Source organism: Ranitomeya variabilis, chromosome 2, assembly GCF_051348905.1.
Source record: "Ranitomeya variabilis isolate aRanVar5 chromosome 2, aRanVar5.hap1, whole genome shotgun sequence".
Classification (NCBI taxonomy): domain Eukaryota; kingdom Metazoa; phylum Chordata; class Amphibia; order Anura; family Dendrobatidae; genus Ranitomeya; species Ranitomeya variabilis.
The window spans coordinates 161,725,596-161,746,353 of record NC_135233.1 but is presented as its reverse complement, the minus strand read 5'-3'; the positions used below and the strand labels follow the sequence as shown (position 1 = coordinate 161,746,353).

General features: G+C 42.2%; 1 protein-coding gene across 1 annotated transcript in view; it reads left to right on the top strand.

Annotated features, from left to right (window-relative positions):
* IGF2R (insulin like growth factor 2 receptor) overlaps positions 1–20,758 on the top strand; it is a 243,002-nt gene that overhangs the window by 121,619 nt on the left and 100,625 nt on the right. The window contains exons 9-12 of the mRNA XM_077283114.1: positions 12,784–12,952; positions 15,151–15,254; positions 17,230–17,391; positions 20,554–20,694. Of these exons, the coding sequence (XP_077139229.1) occupies positions 12,784–12,952; positions 15,151–15,254; positions 17,230–17,391; positions 20,554–20,694 (576 nt within the window). The remainder of the gene's footprint in view (positions 1–12,783; positions 12,953–15,150; positions 15,255–17,229; positions 17,392–20,553; positions 20,695–20,758) is intronic.

The following is a 20,758-nucleotide window of genomic DNA, read 5'->3' as shown; positions in this document are numbered from 1 at the left end:
TAATGCACTCCCCATAAGCCTCCATATAGTATAATGCACTCCCCATAGGACTCCATATAGTATAATGCACTCCCCATAGGCATAGATAGAGTAGCTATAGCACAAGGCATCACCCATAGGCAGACTCTATAGCACAAGACAGCACCCCCATAGGCAGACCCTGTAGTATAAGGCAGCACCCCTTAGGCAGATTCTGAAGTATAAGGCAGCACCCATATAGGCAGACTCTAGTATAAGGCAGCACCCATAAGCAGACCCTGTAGTATAAGGCAGCACCCCATAGGCAGACTCTAGTAAAAGGCAGCACCCCATAGGCAGACCCTGTAGTAAAAGGCAGTACCCCCATAGGCAGATCCTGAAGTATAAGGCAGCCCCCTATAGGCAGATCCTGAAGTATAAGGCAGCCCCCCTATAGGCAGATCCTGAAGTATAAGGCAAGCCCCCCTATAGACAGATTATGAAGTATAAGGCAGCCCCCATAAAAGAAAAACAATAAATACGTCTCTTCCTCCTTGTTCCAGCGGTACTCTAACCTCCTGCTCATCTTCTGACAGCGGGCGCCGACCTAATCGCGCCCACTGTCTGTGACGTCAGACGCTGAAAGGGGGTTGATGGGAGAAGGAGCGCAGCGCTCCTTCCCTCATCAGTGCGGTGACTGGCTTGGCCCACTACTGGCACCGGGCCCCCCCCTCCGGCCTGTTCTGGTGCCCCATAGTGGGCGGCAGAGCAGGGAGATCGATTCTTCCTGCTCTGCTGCAGAAGGTAACTGTATCGGCGCTCTGTGCACGCCGATACAGTTACGTTACCGTAACTCCGGGTGGGGCCCCCCTGAACTCCAGGCCCGGGGCAATGGTCCCCTCTAACCCCCCCCCCCCCCCCCCCCTCCCGATAGGGTCGCTACTGACTGACAGTACTTCCTCCTCCCGACCCAATGATCATATAATCACTGGTTACAAGAAGGGAACAGGAGCTGCTGGGTCGTAGGAGATACATTCAGCCATTAACCTGAATGTGCCTTGTAACTCGGACTATGATTCTGCCAGGGTAAATCTGCAATAAAAGGATGTCTTAATATGTTAAAATGCTGCCCATCAGACTGCTGTTACATCTGTTGACGGCAGCTAGATGTTTGATTGCTCTTAATTGGAGACAGACTTCTCCTCCCTCTTATCAGGAGGTTTTGGATAGAATATCTATCCGCAGGATGGAGCACATGACAGCCTTATTAAATGCGAGTTTTGACAGACTTGAGACTGTCTGGGCTTCCTGGGACTATTTTAGGGCCCAAAACAACCGTAAGGAGCATGTTGGTTTTTGAACAGGTTTCTTCTTCACTTCCCTATTTGTATGTCTTGTCTTATTTAATATTGTGGTTTTATAAGAATTGTGATAGGTGTATGGGGATGGAGTCATCTTGGCAACATTTAGAACTATTGTTGGACTTTTTCTTTTTCTGTTCCATTGCACAATGTTTTGATGCCACTAGGGGGTAGCCTCTTCCAAGATTTTGTTCTAATTGTACTCCATTTTTTCTGATCATCTAATTTGTAAGCCAAATTGAGACTAATTTGTCTTATCTCTGATTGCAACATTTTATAAAAATTAGTTATTAAAATGCTAGTTATTAAAAAAGAAATGCTGCCGAAATGTCACTTAAGACGTCATGGGGGAGGAGGAGAGACAGTATTTTTTTAATAAATGAAGAGGAAGAAGGAAAAAAAAAAAGCCACAATGCGATTTGCAAATTCTATCCCCGCCCCCTAAATAAATAAATATATATATATATATATATATATATATATATATATATATATATATATATATATATATATATATATATATATATAATATTACAATACAATTTTATACTACCCCTGGCAAACTTTCTGGCTTTAACCCCTTCCCGACCTGTGACGCCACGTAGGCGTCATGAAAGTCGGTGCCAATCCGACCTGTGACGCCTATGTGGCGTCATGGAAGGATCGCGTCCCTGCAGATCGGGTGAAAGGGTTAACTGCAATTTCACCCGTTCTGCAGGGACAGGGGGAGTGGTGCTTCGACCCGGGGGGGTGGCTTCACCCCCTCGTGGCTACGATCGCTCTGATTGTCTGTTGCACTTTCAACAGCCAATCAGAGCAATTCGTAATATTTCACCTATAAAAAGTGGTGAAATATTACAATCCAGCCATGGCCGATGCTGCAATATCATCGGCCATGGCTGGAAACCCTGATGTGCCCCCCCCCCCACAGCCACCGATCGCCTCCCCAGTGATCTGTTCTGTCCCGTAGTCCCCTCTGTCTGCCTGTCCGCTCCCCCATCCTCCTGCCCGCTCCCCCCGTTCTCCGATCCACCCCCCGTGCTCCGATCCACCCCCCCGTGCTCCGATCCCCCCCCCCCCCCCATACTTAACGAGCCTCCCGGAGTCCGTCTGTCTTCTCCATGGGCGCCGCCATCTTGCAAAATGGCGGGCGCATGCGCAGTGCGCCCGCCGACTCGGCCGGCAGATTCGTTCCGGGTACATTTTGATAACTGTGATAAAACTTATCACAGTGATCAAAATAAAAAAAAATAGTAAATGACACCCCCCCCCCCCCCCCTTTATCACCCCCTTAGGTAGGGACAATAATAAAATAAAGAAAATATTTTTTTTTTTCTGCACTAGGGCTAGGGTTAGGGCTAGGGTTAGGGTTCGAATTAGGCTATGTGCAGACGGTGCGGAGTTGGCTGCGGATCCGCAGCGGATTGGCCGCTGCGGATTTGTAGCAGTTTTCCATCAGGTTTACAGTACCATGTAAACCTATGGATAACCAAATCCGCTGTGCCCATGGTGCGGAAAATACCGCACGGAAACGCTGTGTTGTATATTCCGCAGCATGTCAATTCTTTGTGCTGATTCCGCAGCGTTTTACACATGTTATTCAATAGGAATCCGCAGCTGAAATCTGCACAAAAAACACTGGAAATTCGCGGTAAATCCGCAGGTAAAACGCAGTGCCTTTTACCTGCGGTTTTTTCAAAAATGGTGCAGAAAAATCTCACACGAATCCGCAACGTGGGCACATAGCCTTAGGGTTAGGGTTGGAATTAGGGCTAGAATTGGAAATAGGGTTAAGATTAGGCCTGTGGTTAGGGTTATGGTTAGGGTTAGAGGTGTGTTGGGATTAGGGTTAGGGTTGGGATTAGGGTTAGGATTAGGGTTGGGATTAGGGTTATGGATGTGTCGGGGTTAGGGGTGTGTTGGGGTTAGGGTTGTGATTAGGGTCATGGCTAGAGTTGGGATTAGGGTTAGGGGTGTGTTGGGGTGAGTGTTGGAGTTAGAATTGAGGGGCTTCCACTTTTTAGGCACATCAGGGGTCTCCAAACGCAACATGGCGCCACCATTGATTCCAGCCAATCTTGCGTTCAAAAAGTCAAATGGTGCTCCCTCCCTTCCGAGCCCCGACGTGCGCCCAAACAGTGGTTTACCCCCACATATGGGGTAACAGCATACTCAGGACAAACTGGGCAACAATTATTGGGGTCCAATTTCTCCTGTTAACCTTGCAAAATTAAAAAATTGCTTGCTAAAACATAATTTTAGAGGAATGAAAAATAATTTTTTATTTTCACGGCTCTGCGTCATAAACTTCTGTGAAGCACTTGGGGGTTCAAAGTGCTCACCATACATCTAGATAAGTTCCTTGGGGGGTCTAGTTTCCAAAATGGGGTCACTTGTGGGGTGTTTCTACTGTTTAGGCACCTCAGCGGCTCTGCAAATGCAACGTGAAGCCCGCAGTCCATTCCATCAAAGTCTGCATTTCAAAAGTCACTACTTCCCTTCCGAGCCCCAACGTGTGCCCAAACAGTGGTTCTCCCCCACATATGGGGTATCAGCGTACTCAGGACAAACTGGACAACAACTTTTGGGGTCCAATTTCTCCTGTTACTCTTGTGAAAATAAAAAATTGCGGGCTAAAAAATAATTTTTGAGGAAAGAAAAATGATTTTTTATTTTCACAGCTCTGCGTTATAAACTTCTGTGAAGCACTTGGGGGTTTAAAGTGGTCACCGCACATCTAGATTAGTTCCATGGGAGGTCTAGTTTCCAAAATGGGGTCACGTGGGGGAGCTCCAATGTTTAGGCACACAGGGGCTCTCCAAATGCGACATGGTGTCCGCTAAAGATTGGAGCCAATTTTTCATTGAAAAAGTCAAATGGCGCTCCTTTCCTTCCTACTTCAAATGTGAGGTGGTCCCTAAAAAAATGGTTTTGTAAATTTCGTTGTAAAAATGAGAAATTGCTGGTCAAATTTTAACCCTTATAACTTCCTAGCAAAAAAAAATTTTGTTTCCAAAATTGTGCTGATGTAAAGTAGACATGTGGGTAATGTTATTTACTAACTATTTTGTGTCACATAACTCTCTTGTTTAACAGAATAAAAATTCAAAATTTGAAAATTGCAAAATTTTAGCCAAATTTGCATTTTTTTCACAAATAAACGCAAAAATTATCGACCTAAATTTACCACTAACATGAAGCCCAATATGTCACGAAAAAACATTCTCAGAACCGCTAGGATCCGTTGAAGCGTTCCTGAGTTATTACCTCATAAAGGGACACTGATCAGAATTGCAAAAAACCGCCAGGTCATTAAGGTCAAAATAGGCTTGGTCATGAAGGGGTTAAGAAACACTGAAAGAAATCAAGAACAAAAAAAGTGGGTCAATAATGGTTACCTTTTTTTTTTTTTAACAAAGCATAGGGTAAAAATTGTGGAGTCACTCAATTATGAGGGAAAAAAATATGGAATCATGAAAAACAAACAAACACTCCAACTCATCACTAGTATTTTGTTGCACCACCTTTGGCTTTTATAACAGCTTGCAGTCTCTGAGGCATGGACTTAGTGTCAAACAGTACTCTTCATCAATGTGGCTCTGACTTTCTCTGATTGCTGTTGCCAGATCAGCTTTGCAGGTTGGAGCCTTGTCATGGACCATTTTCTTCAACTTCCACCAAAGATTTTCAATTGGATTGAGATCCGGATTATTTGCAGGCCATGACATTGACCTTATGTGTCTTTCAAGGAATGTTTTCACAGTTTTTGCTCTAAAAGTGTCCAAAATGTCAACATAAACCTGACATGCAGCCCCATATCATCAATGACTATGGAAATTTGCATGTTCTCTTCAGGCAGTCATCTTTATAAATCTCATTGGAACGGCACCAAACAAAAGTTCCAGCATCATCACCTTGCCCGATGCAGATTCGTGATTCATCACTGAATATGATTTTCATCTAGTCATCCACAGTCCACGATTGCTTTTCCTTAGCCCATTGTAACCTTGTTTTTTTTCTGTTTAGGTGTTAATGATAGCTTTCATTTAGCTTTTCTGTATGTAAATCCCATTTCCTTAGGCGGTTTCTTACAGTTCGGTCACAGACGTTGACTCCAGTTTCCACCCATTCATTCCTCATTTGTTTTGTTGGGCATTTCTTGTTTTGGAAACATATTGCTTTAAGTTTCCAGTCTTGACGCTTTGATGGCTTCCTTGGTCTACCAGTATGTTTGCCTTTAACAACCTTCCCATGTTGTTTGTTTGTATTTGGTCCAGATTTTAGACACAGCTGACTGTGAACAACCAACAACTTTTGCAGCATTGCGTGATGATTTACCCTCTTTTAAGACTTTAATAATACTCTCCTTTGTTTCAATTGACATCTCTCGTGTTGGAGCCATGATTCATGTCAGTCCACTTGGTGCAACAGCTCTCCAAGGTGTGATCACTCCTTTTTAGATGCAGACTAACGAGCAGATCTAATTTGATGCAGGTGTTGTTTTTGGGTATGAAAATTTACAGGGTGATTCCATAATTTTTCCCCATGCTTGATTAAAAAAAAAGTAACCATTACTGACTACCACATTTTTGTTCTTGATTTCTTTTAGTGTTTCTTAAAGCCAGAAAGTTGCCATTTTAAATGACTTTAGTTTTGTGCCATGTCTGTGATCTGCTTTTTTTTCTACAAAATTAAACTGATTGAACATCCTCCAAGGCCGGTGATTCCAAAATGTTTGCCGGGGTTGTATAATAGAGATCTAGTAAGTATCTATCTATCTATCTATCTATCTATCTATCTATCTATCTATCTATCTATCTATCTATCTCATTCAATCAATGTGAGGTGGTTACAAAAAGTCATAATACTAATGATGATTTTTTAAAAAGCCGCCCCAAAAAATGACCATGAATCCAAAAGCTAAAAAAGCAAAACTGTCTCAAACAGCTGAGACAAGTGAACAATGCCAATGCTGGCTTGGAAGGAAACTGATGAGACCTGAAGAATAAAAAGGCAGCTGAAAGATCTAAACAATGGGAACGTCGTCTTCAGGAGAATCGAATGGGACAGGCTCAATCATATTGCCAGGTTGGCTTAACTTTATAGTGAACATGGTAAATAAACCAAAAAAAATTGTGCTTTTTTTTTTTTAACCCCTTAGGCTGCCGTCACACTAGCAGTATTTGGTCAGTATTTTACATCAGTATTTGTAAGCCAAAGCCAGGAGTGGGTGATAAATGCAGAAGTGGTGCATATGTTTCTATTGTACTTTTCCTCTAATTGTTCCACTCCTGGTTTTGGCTTACAAATACTGATGTAAAATACTGACCAAATACGGCTAGTGTGACGGCAGCCTAAAGGTACCTTCACACTAAGCGACGCTGCAGCGATACAGACAACGATGCCGATCGCTGCAGCGTCGCTGTTTAGTCGCTGTGTGGTGCCAAAGTCCCCTGGTAACCAGGGTAAACATCGGGTTACTAAGCGCAAGGCCGCGCTTAGTAACCCGATGTTTACCCTAGTTACCATTGTAAAAGTAAAAAAAAAAAAACACATACTCACATTCCGGTGCCCGGCGTCCGCTTCCCTGCACTCCTCCTGCATCCTGTGTCAGCGCCGAACACCTCCGGCATCTCTCACAGAGCAGAGCGGTGACGTCACCGCTCTGCTTTACGGCCGGCACTTACACAGGATGCAGGAGGAGTGCAGGGAAGCGGACGCCGGGCACCGGAATGTGAGTATGTGTTGTTTTTTTTTACTTTTACAATGATAACCAGGGTAAACATCGGGTTACTAAGCGCGTCCCTGCGCTTATTAACCCGATGTTTACCCTGGTTACCAGTGAAGACATCGCTGGATCGGTGTCACACACACCGATTCAGCGATGTCAGCGGGAGATCCAGCGACGAAATAAAGTTCTGGACTTTCAGCAACGACCAGCGATCTCACAGCGGGATCCTGATCGCTGCTGCGTGTCAAACACAACGATATCGCTATCCAGGACGCTGCAACGTCACGGATCGCTATCGTTGTAAAGTCGCTTAGTGTGAAGGTACCTTTAGAGACAGAGCCAATTTTGTACTTAATGACCAAGCCAATTTTTACAATTCTGACCACTGTCACTTTGAGGTTATAACTCTGGAACACTTAAACGTATCCCACTGATTCTGAGAGTGTTTTTTCGTGACTTATTGTACTTCATGTTAGTGGTAAAATTTCTTTTGCTAGGACTTGTTTGTTTAAAAAAAAAAAAATGGAAATTTTGCAAAAATGTTTCAATTTTCAAACTTTTCAATTTTTGTGCCCTTACATCAGAGAGTCATACCGCACAAAATAGTTAATAAATAACATTTCCCACATGTCTACTTTAGATCAGCACAATTTTTGAAATATATATATATATATTCTCACCCATCCCTTGTAGATTGTGAGCCTTCGCGGGCAGGGTCCTCTCTCCTACTGTACCAGTTATGACTTGTATTGTTCAAGATTATTGTACTTGTTTTTTTATTATGTATACCCCTCCTCACTTGTAAAGCGCCATGGAATAAATGGCGCTATAACAATAAGTAATAATATATATATAATTTTTTTTTTTTTTTGGATGTTATAAGGGTTAAAAGTTGACCACCGATTCCTCATTTTTTAGGGACCACCTCATATTTGAAGTGAGTTTGGGGGGTCTATATAACAGAAAATACCCATAAGTGACAGCATTCTAAAAACTCCACCCCTCAAGGTGCGCAAAACCACATTCAAGAAGTTTATTAACCCTTCAGGTGTTTCACAAGAACTAAAGCAATATGGAAGGAAAAAATGAACATTTTACTTTTTTCCAACAAAAATTTACTTTGGAACCAAACTTTTTTTTTTATTTTCACAAGGGTATCAGGAGAAAATGGACCACAAAATTTGTTGTGCAATTTCTCCTGAGTATGTCGATACCCCGTATGTGGGGAAAGCCACTGTTACGGCGTATGTCAGGGCTCGGAATGGAGGGAGCACCGTTTGACTTTTTGAATGTAAAATTGGCTGTAATCAATGGCGGGCGCCATGTTTCGTTTCGAGACCCCCTGATGTACCTAAACAGTGGAAACCCCCCAATTCTAACCCTAGCCCCAACCCTAATCGTAGCTCTATCGCCATCCCTAACCCTAATGGAAAAATGGAAAATATTGCATATTTTAAATTTTATTATTTTTACCTAACTAAGGGGGTGATAAAGGGGGGGTTTGATTTGCTATTTTTTTTTTATTTTGATCACTGTGTGATCGACCCTACCACAGTGATCAAAGTGAACAAATAGGAAAAATCTCCCATTGTTGCTGGGTGCCGGCCGGCAGATTTTGCCAGGCGCACTACACGTGCGCCAACCATTTTCTTCTTGGAAGAAGACACCAGAGGACAGTCCCGGAGGGACCCGGGGACACCGAAGGTACCGGGAGGGCCAGGGTGACTCCATTTGTCTCCTCTGGTATGCTAGATCATGTCCGAGGAGAGAGAAATAAATGGGAAATCTGATTTTTTTTTATTTGTTCTTTTACCCGGTCGCAGTTATTCACCGAATAACGGCGATCGCAACACTGGGAACAGTAAAAACCGACCCGAATCATTTTCCGACGCCGGGGGGCGCTATACACTTATTTCTCAGCGCCGTTAAAAAGCGGCGCTGAGGAATAAGTACCCTTAACTACCACCTTTAAAGGCTTAACGGCGGTCGTTAAGGGGTTAATGCAATTTCAGTGCACTTGGAATTTTTTCAGCGCTTTGCAGTAAATCACACCATTGACCCTTTCATGTTTTCCAAAGTACAACTCGTCCCACGTAAAACAAGCCCTTATATGACTATGTGGATGGAAAAATAAAAAAGTTATGGCTCTTGGAAGAAGGGAAGGAAGAAACAGAAACTAGCCCATTGGTGAAGGGGTAACGAAATCTAAAGAAAAAAACAAAAACGTCTGATTAGGAAGGAGAAAAATGGCTCGGTCAAGAACTGGTAAAGATAAAAATCTTGCAGTCATGAAGTGTGTATGGCCAGGGATAAACCAGATAACTGCATGACAAATAGAAATTGTTGTTTAACTATTTCATACCAACAATCTGCAGTGGTAAAAAAAGTAGATGTCCGGCGCACCTAGGACATACATCAACAGTCATAACTAAAATGAGGATCATATTGTATAACAAAATCGCTTTCATATTAGCAAAACACTGACCTTAAAGGGGCTTTCCCATGAACCATACAGCAGTTGTTACACAGTCCTAGTTCTTAGATGTAGCAGAACTCTGATGGCTAAGCCCGCGCACACCAGGCTCTCTGTACGTGGTATGTTGACAGTGATCTGCTTATCAAAAGAGGAGGCGTGATCGGTCTAGCAGGCTAATAAGACCTAGTCCAGGAAGTGATAATGTTCTGGTGATAAAACCTTCATTATAAGTAAACATCAGAACACAGCCTAATAAATGGCACATCACTGAATTTAATGTTTTAACCAGAGTTGTAGCTAGGGTTTTGGTTCTGAGGGGGATAGCAAACTTTTGAGTGTGCCCCTAACCAGGTCATTTGATTACAACCTTATTGCCGTACCCTAACAGTGGATGAATTTGCTTTTCCCGTCTTTTCCGTCTGGCCCAGACAGACATGACAACTAATCCAGTCAGGCTCAGAAGCGGAGATTACAACAAAGACACATGTGACTTCTCACATTTCATGCACTTAAATCCTCAACCTGCACAAACTCCGTATCCTGCTAATACCCCAATTCTGAGCCGCTACTGCCGTATGCGTCCCTATCACTGCCCTTTTAGATGGTAAAACAAACCTCTTGAATATATTAATGCCCTGTGCAAGTGGCCTAGAAAACAGTGCTCACATTTTGCCCCCTAGAAAGTAATAATGCCCTGTGTACCTATTTGACAGTCACGACAACCAGATTGTTCCCCTATAACAAAAAGTGCCCACTTAAGTTAATGTTCCTGGTCTCCCCCCTCCTCTACAGCTCCCCTATTCACAGTATACTGACCCCTTAGTAGCCTCCAAACTGATGGCTCCAACACTGTAAATAGCCTCTATATAGTATAATGCATTCCCCAAAAGCCTCTATATATTATAATGCACTTCCCATAAAAAAAATACAATACTCCCCAGTCACCCCTTCTCTTCGTTCCACTGCTGCTCCGCACACCCACTCAACTCTGCACTGCTGTCAGTGTCTGCTTCATTGACGTCAGATGCAGAGGGGGGAATGACAGGACAGGGAACGTATCGCTCCCTGTCTCATTACTTTCAACTGTATCGGCATCCAGCCGATAGTTGAACTTGCGATGATGGGTAGGAGGCCCGCTGCTGGCACCAGGGTCCCCTCCCTTTTGCTGCAGGTCTTTATAGCGGCCAGGTTGGAAAGCTGATTGCAACTGTATGGGCACCCTGCACACGCCGATACAATTACAGTAGTGTAGCTCCAGGTGTGCCCCTCAGAGTCTGGGGCGTCCCCTGTGCCTCCCCCGGTAGCTACACTACTGGTTTTAACCCCTACATCATGCTATCCTCAGATAACATCAAAAAACAGCTGACAGATATCTTTTAATTTCACAAATGCAGCCCATCAACAACACAGCCATTCACTGATTTGTAGAGTCCGGCTCATTATGGGCATCCATAAAGTTTAGGTACATAATATAGAACATCTCTTGAATAAAATGAATCAAGTGCAACCGTTTGTTGGATACAGCACTCGTGTTTAATACAACAGAGCAAATGATAAACAATAATTTAAAACAAAAAACAATGGGAGCGAAAAATAGTAAAGCCTATAGCTTGCTGTGACACTGGTATTGGCACCCTGTACATTACATTAGTATGGAAACACATTTTGACTCGCCTGTTGTAAATCACAAATGAGAATTACCAGTGATTGTCGTTGCCCATGTGACATGAATTAGCCCATGAATGATAACTTCAGTGTTTTAAATAGCCACAGGGCAGGCCCTGTTCCTTTGTCACAATGGTAAACACAAAGGAGCTGTCTGAGGACGTCAGAACTGCTATTATTAGCCATCACAAGATTTCCAAAGGGTATAAGGCCATCTCCAAAAGCCTTTGGTATCCCAGTTTCAACAGTTTGCAATGTTAAGAAGTTTCCAAGCATAGAATTGTCTAACTCCCTGCATGTGGGGGAAAGCGTAAAATTGACAAGATATCTTCGAAGGTTGGTGCGATTGGTGGGAAAAACACCATTTCAAACATTCAAAGATCTGAAGGCCAACCTGGAACAGTCTGGGATCTATAAGTCGCACACTAAACCAAGCAGAGTTTTATGAGCGAAGGCCAAGGAAGAAGCCATTGCTAAACAAGACATAAAAAGGAACGACTTATCTTTGCCAAAGAGTACCTTGACAATCCACAATCCTTCTGGGAAAATGGTCTGTGCACAGATGAAACAAAAATAAAGCTTTTTGGCAATGCAAAGCAACAGTTTGTTTACAGGCGGCTCAATGAAGCTTATAAGGAAAAGAACACCCTACCAACAGTTAAGTATGGTGGAGAATCCATAATTCTGTGTGGTTGCTTTGCTGCATCTGGTACTGGAGGCTTTGACCGTATCACAGGAATCATGAAATCGGAGGATTATCAAGAGATTATAGAGCGAAATATCCTACGCAGAAAACTTGGTTTGCGTCAAAGATCATGGATCCTCCAGCAAGACAATGACCCAAAGCACTTGTCCAAAAGTATACAGGAATGGTTGAAAAAGAAAAAATGGACTGTTAAAATGTCCTGAAATGAGTTCTGACCTCAATCCCATTGAAAATCTTTTGTGGTGAGCTGAAATCTGCCTTTGGAGAAAAGAACCTTGCAAACATTCAAGAGCTTGAACAAGCTGCAAATGAAGAGTGTGGGGGGGGGGAAATCCCAGCTGAGAAGTGCAAGAAGCATATAGATGGCTACAAGAAACATTTGGAGGTTGTCATCAATGCTATCTCTATCTCTCTTTTAAAAGGATTTTTTAACTTTCCACTGTATTTGTTGGTCCTATTAAAGGAACTGACCTCTGTCTGTCATAACTCATCTGCTCCCCGTAATCATGACCCGAATGAAGCGCCCCTTTGTAAATGCATTTAACAGGTTAACAGCTTCGACTCGAGCTCCACTTGGTATGGTTAGCAGCAGGTGGTGGCTGAATATCGCAGCCATCATCTGCCAGGAAAGATGTGGGTTCAGCTTCTGAGTCCGCTTTAAAATCAGGGAGTTGGCATATGACTTAACTGTACATCATATGTCCGTGTGGGGTAAAGAGTAACTGTTTGTTTTATTCTTTTATTTCATAAATCAGTATTTCATGGAATAACAAGCAACTGTGTAACATATGTTATCATAGAAGTCTTCTTTCTCCTCTTGGACTCATTAATTTTCAAAAGATTTTATTGAAATGATAATTATAATTACAATTTGCTTTTCTTGTAGGGAACCCTTACCATACACAAGACCCAAAAAGTGAATATACTTATTACCTCAATGTGTGTGGTAAGATATCAGAAGGTGGATGTGCAGGTGACACAGTTTCTTCTTGCCAAATGAAAATGTCAAGTACCCTTTCTAAGTCTGCAGGTTCCTATCAAAACCAGACTCTCCGGTATGTTAGATATACATGTTACCCTCTACTAAGATCATCTTACATTACTATGATTGACCGGTTCACCTGAACATATTAGATGGCTTTTAACTTGAAAAATATCCATCTTTTATTTTATTTTATTTTTTTATAAAGATTGGTATTATCTGACATTTCCTGCAAATTGGTTGTCAACCAAACCCCACTGCCCCATATCCATGGTACTTAATCTTATACATGTGCCCCTGCTGTGTACTGTGTAATGGCTGTGTCTGACCGTACAGGAACATGGTCTGATCATATCACAGCTCCTGGGCAGGGGAGGAGACAAAAGAATATACAGACAGGACATCACAGGATCACAGCTGATTCTTTCTTTGAGGCAAAAGATTGCTTAAAAACAGGCAGGAAAATGTTTTGGCTCACAAAAAGAATCAGCTGGGTTCTTGTGCTGTCCTGTCTGTGTACTCTCTTTTGCTTCCTCCCTGCCCAGGAGCTGTGATATGATCAGACTATGTTCCTGTATGGTCAGACACAGCCATTACGCAGTACACAGCAGGAGCACATGTATAAGACTATCTCAGCACAGGAATTATCATTCCAAGATTTAATAATTAAAATGAACTTTGTTCGTGAGAACTCCTTTAAAGAGTGCTGCCTAAACTCAATCCTCCTCTCTGCGCCTGTGCAAAGACACTATGGGAGCCTGGTGGGACTCATACAGTGATCACACGCTGATCCGATCCATAGTTCCTGCCTGCGACCGCTGCTCGTTCAGGTGGAACTTGAAGTGTTGAGATAGGGATCAGATCACGCTCGTACCCAGATTGATATTGTGTGCTTCTGGTTTCTTCCAGTGTCTGTTCACATATTCAGGAACACAGATTGAGTTCAGGCAGCTCTTCCTCTGAGCTAACGAGCTCTATTAATCAAAGAAAGTCCTTGATTTGGTTGGTTGGAGGGCATATCAGTGCACTGAGCCCTTGGTCACTCAAAGGGTAAACCTAAGTTCCCTTATCTGCATATGCCATAAGTTGATTTATCTGCCATTGAATGCTTTTTGCTGGTACAATATTTATAGGGGCTAAGTTCCTTATATAAATTTCTAAGTAGTTTAATTTACATATTGGGGGTAGCAGTCACTTAAAGGCCTCATTCCGACTTCAGTGATTTTTCATATACACAAAAAAGCATTTAAGTCTTTCATCATTGTTTCATCAGTGTCTGGTTTTACCATCAGTGTTTCATCAGTGATTTTCACATATGGATGGATAGATTGCATAGATTCTCCTGTTCATTTCAATGTTAATCACAGACTGCACATGGACTGCACACTGAGATGCCATCCATGTTCTGTCTGTGATTTTCATGGACCCGTAAACTGGACATATCTCAGTTACATGTGAACAGCTCCATAGATTATAATTAAGTGTTCGGTCAATGTCACCACCAGAAATAACACGTACGTGAAAAAACGCACGTCTGAATGTGGCCCAAGTTCATGGATACTGCCTGTTTCTATAGTCTCAGTTTCAGTTCCTTGTCAGATAAATTGTGCCTTTCAAGTTGCCATGTGAACACCTACGAACAAGAGTTTTTGTAAGCAATGCAAGTTTTATTTTTGTCACTTTAGCACACAGCAACCCTAATCTATCTACAATTTCTGGCTTGAAATGTAGTAATATAATTTTTTAAATCTGTTAACAGATTTGCTTTATATACAAGTGGCATACATTGTTAAATAGATTTGTTAGACGTCATGAGACTGCTTTACTTTAAAAATCCGTGTCGGAATGGTAATCCTTTTAAAAAGTTGATTTTCTATCTCGACACACACAACCTTATTGGCAAGCATCCCAGTGTCCATTCTCCATGCTGCTGAGATCTCACCCTGCTCAGTACAAGCTGCAGTTGTCAGTCAGGTTGCGTAGGTGGACATCGAATACACTTGGACTCATGAGTTTACACTTTTTCTGGTTGAACTCCTTAAAATAATTAGAATTTTCAGGGCTATTTATCTTTTCTGACATGGATTTTGAAACTAATTACACTTTTTTGTTTAGGTCTAGAAGATCTATTTAGTAATGTATTCAGTATGTTGTCCAATCTGGGGACAGATCAGCTTGCATTGGAAACATCAGTGACGTTTTGATTAGTGTTTGTATTATGTGTGTCCATTGTTTATTGGATTTCTTTCTTAGCCATTTTTTTTTCTACAGATATTCTGATGGTGACATAACATTGACATACCCAGGTGGAGAAATTTGCAGCTCTGGTTTCCAGCGTATGTCTGTTATTAATTTTATATGTAATGAGACTGCAGGTAAGAGAACCGGAAGTTGCCTTGTTCTTGGTAGAATGATAAATGGGCTATAGAGCAGACCTGAGCAAACTGTCGCCCACAGGTCACATCCGGCCTTTTGGCTGTTCCTACTGACGAGGAAAGCCAAAGAGCTGGTAACAGTAATGTACTGCCCATGAGTTGAGAGGCCTGTTGCCGGACAGGACCGTGGTCCCTCTCCTCCCTTACACACACCCAGCATCTTGTTTTGTACTGCATCTTAATCCTTGGGATGCGTATACTGTTAAATGCAACGGTTGAGGAGTATTGATGGTTGAGTGCACTCGTTGCTCGGGTTTTCTCGAGCACGCTCGGGTGACCTCCGAGTATTTATGACTGCTCGGAGATTTAGTTTTCATTTAGGCAGCTGAATGATTTACACCTACTAGCCAGCTTGATTACATGTGGGGATTCCCTAGCAACCAGGCAATCCCCACATGTACTCAGCCTGGCTACTAGCTGTAAATCATTCAGCTGCCACGATGAAAACTAAATCTCCCAGCAGTCATAAATACTCGGGAGGTCACCCGAGCGTGCTCGGGAAAACCTGATCAACGAGTACACTTGCTCATCACTATTGTGGAGGCTTCCATTTCCACCATTCAACCTGTGTGTCTGAGTCTCGGCGCAGCTGGCACTATAATGTCACTAGATAGCACCTACAGCACAGGACCGGCGTCTGCCTCAGTCTGACCAGAGCAGTACATTGGAGGAGAAGGCTAGAGAAGTACTATTTTGTGTGGGTTTTTTTTGTGAGCACTCGTGAGGGAAAACTGGGGGCATCGTATTGTGTGTCAGGCTGTGGGTGCCATCATCATTTGTGAGGGTGTGACTGGGGCATCATACTGTGTAGGGGCACATCAGACTGTGGGGATAATACTGTTTGGTAAGCTGTGGGTGCAGTATACCTCCCCACCAGTGTCATACTGTTTGTGGAGCTGTGCGGAAATCCTACCGTGTGGGGGACATAATACTGAGTGATAGGGCTAGAGAGGGCCATCATACTATGTAACCTCTCCTCCGATTGGTTCCTGATATTTCTGCACACAATGGCGTCTATAAGGATGTACACAGCAGCTCCATTCTAGTTAGCAGGAATTACTATAACTGAGTTCCTGTGCCGAGGTTTATGATAGTCAGTTGGGTATTAAAAATTAAGAGTAGTCTGCATTTGCGGGTACATTGTAGCTATCAATATGCAGCAATATGCTGAAATAATCATTTCAGGGGGTCAAAAGCACAGCACAGGGTAGATGCGCCGTGTACCCCTACCCTTAATGACTCTCTTAGCCCCAGAGGGTAGTGATACATAAGGGGCATCTAGCTTACCTCCTCCTTGCCAACCTTTTTATATTAATATTGCGTATATTTGCTACATATCTTTTTTTCCCCCTTTTGCACTGTAGCTCTCACGTTTCTGGGTATTTATTGAATGTTCTATGGTTTAGCTTGGGACAGTTATTGTCTAATTGTTCTTCCATATGTATATTTTTTTATACTTGGTAAGGCTGTTGCTCGTATGCAGTTTTTTTTTTTTTTTTAAACAGGTCTTCTTTTGTTATATTGATTTTTTCATTCGAATAAAGGGCTCTATATGCTTACTGTGTTAGGGGGTGGGCAACCATGATATGTTGACACTATTTGCTTATAAATGTTCTGTCTGGTCTGTGATTCGTGTGTTGTAAGATTTTTTTATTTTATATATAAAGTGTTTTTTTAATCAACATTGTTCATCTTTTGTTTCTTGTGCTCTATTCCTTCTAGCACAGTGATATTGCTTTTTTTCCCCCTCTACCTGTATCTATAAGCCATAGATGACTTATAGTTTGTTTATTTGCAGTACACATGCAGGGAGGGTCCAAGTCTTTGACATAACTTCTTCATTATCTGATAGAATGAATGTATCGGGAAATATTCCATTAATAACAATCTAAATATATTGTGCACTTTTTTCAAGTGAATGCTGGAAAAGGGGTTCCCGAGTTTGAGAGTGAAGCAGACTGTACTTATTTCTTTTCTTGGCAAACCAAATATGCATGTGTGAAAAAGAAGGAGGACATGTGCTATGTGGAATCCAAGAAGAAGCAATACAACTTGTTTAATTTGATACGCACTTCTGGTAAGAGAATCCTACCTGTTTTGTAGCATTACTGTAGGCTCATGCATAGAATAAAAGATTTGCTGATCGAACTGTCAATGTAAAGGATATTTCATAATCAGGGGCATTTTCATTCTTAAAAATAAATGTAAAAGGTTGATCTTATTTATCCCATATGTTACACCCCTTCTCCCTCCAAAAAATGATTACCCCACCCCCCCTTACAACCCAGGATCAAACTGTTGTTTGTAATCGAAGTACCAACAACAACATCAACTTACCTGCAAAAAAAATAACAAATAAAACAAACCACTGAATCAGCGGAAAAACAAATTGCATTAAATTAAAGTTAACAAATATAAAAAAGGGGGAAAAAAGACCAAAACTCAAACTGTATAAATGTGATATTGTTGGAACTTTACTGATCTGAAGAATCAAGTTACCAGTTTTTTTTTTTTTGTTTTTTTACCGCACACTGTCCAAGTTATATCTGAGCAACAACTGCAGAATTGGTTTCACAAAGGCATCCCGCATAATTTGTATCCCCCGTTTTTTGGTACATTAAACAATAAAGTGAAAACGACACACCTAATCCTCAAAAAAACAAGTCGTCATACTGCTCTATCATTAAAATAATAAAGTTATGGATCTTGGAAGAAAGGGTAGTGCAGAAAAGCACTAATCTAAAGGGAATCTGTAGAGTGAGCAGGTTTTTGCAACCTTATGACAGCAGCTTGATGTACTGGCAGAGACTGTGATTTCAGTGATGTTACTTTATTGGTTTCTGCTGTTTTGTTTTAAAACTTTTTTACTGCTTGGCTTGCTGTTCTCTGAATGCTGAGCTCTGTATAACCTTGTCCACACCAATGATTGCCAGCTTTTTGTGTGCATAGGCAGAAAGCTGGTAATCAATGGTGGCAGTGTGGTTGGGCTACCTGGCAGCAAGTTTGCCAATCCATTAGGCTATGTGCACATGGTGCATTTTTGATGCGTTTTCGCTGTATTTTTTCTGCTCGGAAATGGGCCAAAAACGATATGAAAACCTTATGCGAGATAATTTAGTGACAATCCTGAAGTGTTGTGCACATGATCAGTAAATTTCCTTTGAGTATTTGCAGTGTTTTTTTTCTGCAGCATGTCAATTCTTTGTGCGGATTTGTAGCATTTTCCACACCTTGACTTCATTTAAGTCAGTGAAAACTGCTGATTGTGTTTTTACCGTCTTCCTATGGTGTTTTCCCACCCTGTCATCTGTGTGACAGCATGGGAAACACTGGTGCCGTTGTTCTTTTTGGCGGTAACACTACCGCTGGTAAGATCGTCGGTCAGAGTGCTGCGGGATCATGCTGTCAGATGGCAGTGTGACCCCACAGCTGTGACTGTGACCCGCGGTAAAACACTTACAGGCAGGTCAACAGGTGTGGGCTGATAAGACTACTACTCCCATCAGCCTACGTCTGCTGTCACTGACAACCGTGAACACAAGAGCCGCTGATGGGAGACGTAGTTTCTCGTCAGTTGGCGCCTGTGCTCACACTTTTTAAAAAAAAACATGTAAAATAATTACATACATATCCAAATAAAATAAAAAACCTATTATACGTATCTAAATCCCTGATGCCCTCGTGTCCTAGAAAAAATGTAAAGTAATAAACCACCATATACTCACCTGTCCTCCGTAGACCATGTAATCCCGAGTGTCCCACAGTGATCTCACATGTAGAACGGTCACTTCTCCTGTAATGACTTATCTACACGGCCGCCAGCGATACATGCGGGAGCGATTACCTTCTGTCAGTGTATCACTGAGCTGCCGTGAGAGAGTTCACCGGAGCTAATCAGCTGATCAGCTACCATGCTCTCACTTACGGCACCGCTGCGTGAGAGCTTTCTGGTTAGATGTTATAGGGAAACCCTATGACAATTTTTTTTCTGGGGTCCTCCTGTAAACTAGCCAGTAAAGGCTAAGCCGACAGCTATGAGCTGATATTAATAGCCTGGGAAACTTTATGGCTATTGGCGCTTTCCAAGAATATTAACATCAGCGCTCAGCCATCGGCTTTCCCTCTGCTGGTTATGAAAATTACGCTTGAGCCCGTGCGCATTATTTTTTTTCCTTTAAAATAAAAGATGTTGTTTGCTTACAGCCTATGTAGGTTCATTCTGTTAACGTTCCTACATAGGCTGGTGACAATGTCTGTGTTTGTGTTTACCTATTGGCTTAGTAATGAGGGTGTCGGGCTGACACCTTTTTATAACTAAAACCTGGTGCTTGGTGTCAATGACAGCTGCTGACACCATGCCCTAATGGCATTACTCTGATGCTACTGTATCGGCATGAAAAAGGTGGCGTTGAACCAAGAAATTACATCACAAAATGTTTTTTTTATATTTTTATTTAGCTCAAAAAACCTTCATTGCTGTACAAAAACGCATGCAAAAAAACGCACCAAAAATTGCGGTGTTTTTGCCCCAGCGTTTTTGCTGCTAAGAAATGCAGAAACCTTGCTGCTGCTAAAACAATGATATTTATAAAAACTACAGCAAGCAGCCCAGTAAGTGACATATTGCTGGAATTATGGTCTCTGGTCCTAAATTATGCTGCGTCGGGTAACAAAAACCTGGTGATTGATTTCCTTTAAGGAATAAACATGGGCCACCATTATTAGCTTGATACACTTGCTACTTGAGCCTGCATTCCACTACTAAGCAGCAACGGAAAAGACACAAGACGCTCATTCTCACTATCACATTATTGCTATTTTCATTGTTTAGAAAGGTTGTCTACTCTACGAAGAAACGTCTGCGCGTCTCAATGTGACTGTATGCTGCCAAGTCGTGACAGCTTGAGATGTGCACACTGTCACTACTCCCCTGCATTCCCATGCTGTTTTGACCACGCACATACGATTTGTATGGTTGCGGTCATGTGTTGGCTAGCCTCATCCGCCTTCTTTCAATAGAAGAGAATTGGTAGAAGCCAGATGTAACTAGTTGATATGTAACCACGAGGAAACATGTGGTCACGTGTCATTCCAGTGGTAGAGAACTACAGAAACCTTAGTGTGTAACATTAACTTTTTGAATGTGTCCAATAATGTATAAGACTATAATCAGAATCCTGTAATTGCTGTTGCAAAGGATATAGGATTCCTCTTACACAGTGGCTTTAATTTTATCCAGAATCCAGCAACCCTCAAAACTGGGAGGCAGTAAACTTGAACCCATCAGATAAGAGCCGCTTCTATATTAATGTCTGCCATGATGTCCTGCAGACAGGAGATGCCAGCGTCTGTGAGGACGATGCGGCAGTCTGTGCAGTAGGTAAGGATACATTTCTCAGTAATGTTACTGTTTTACAGCTTTGTATAGAGAATTTGTTGCCTGA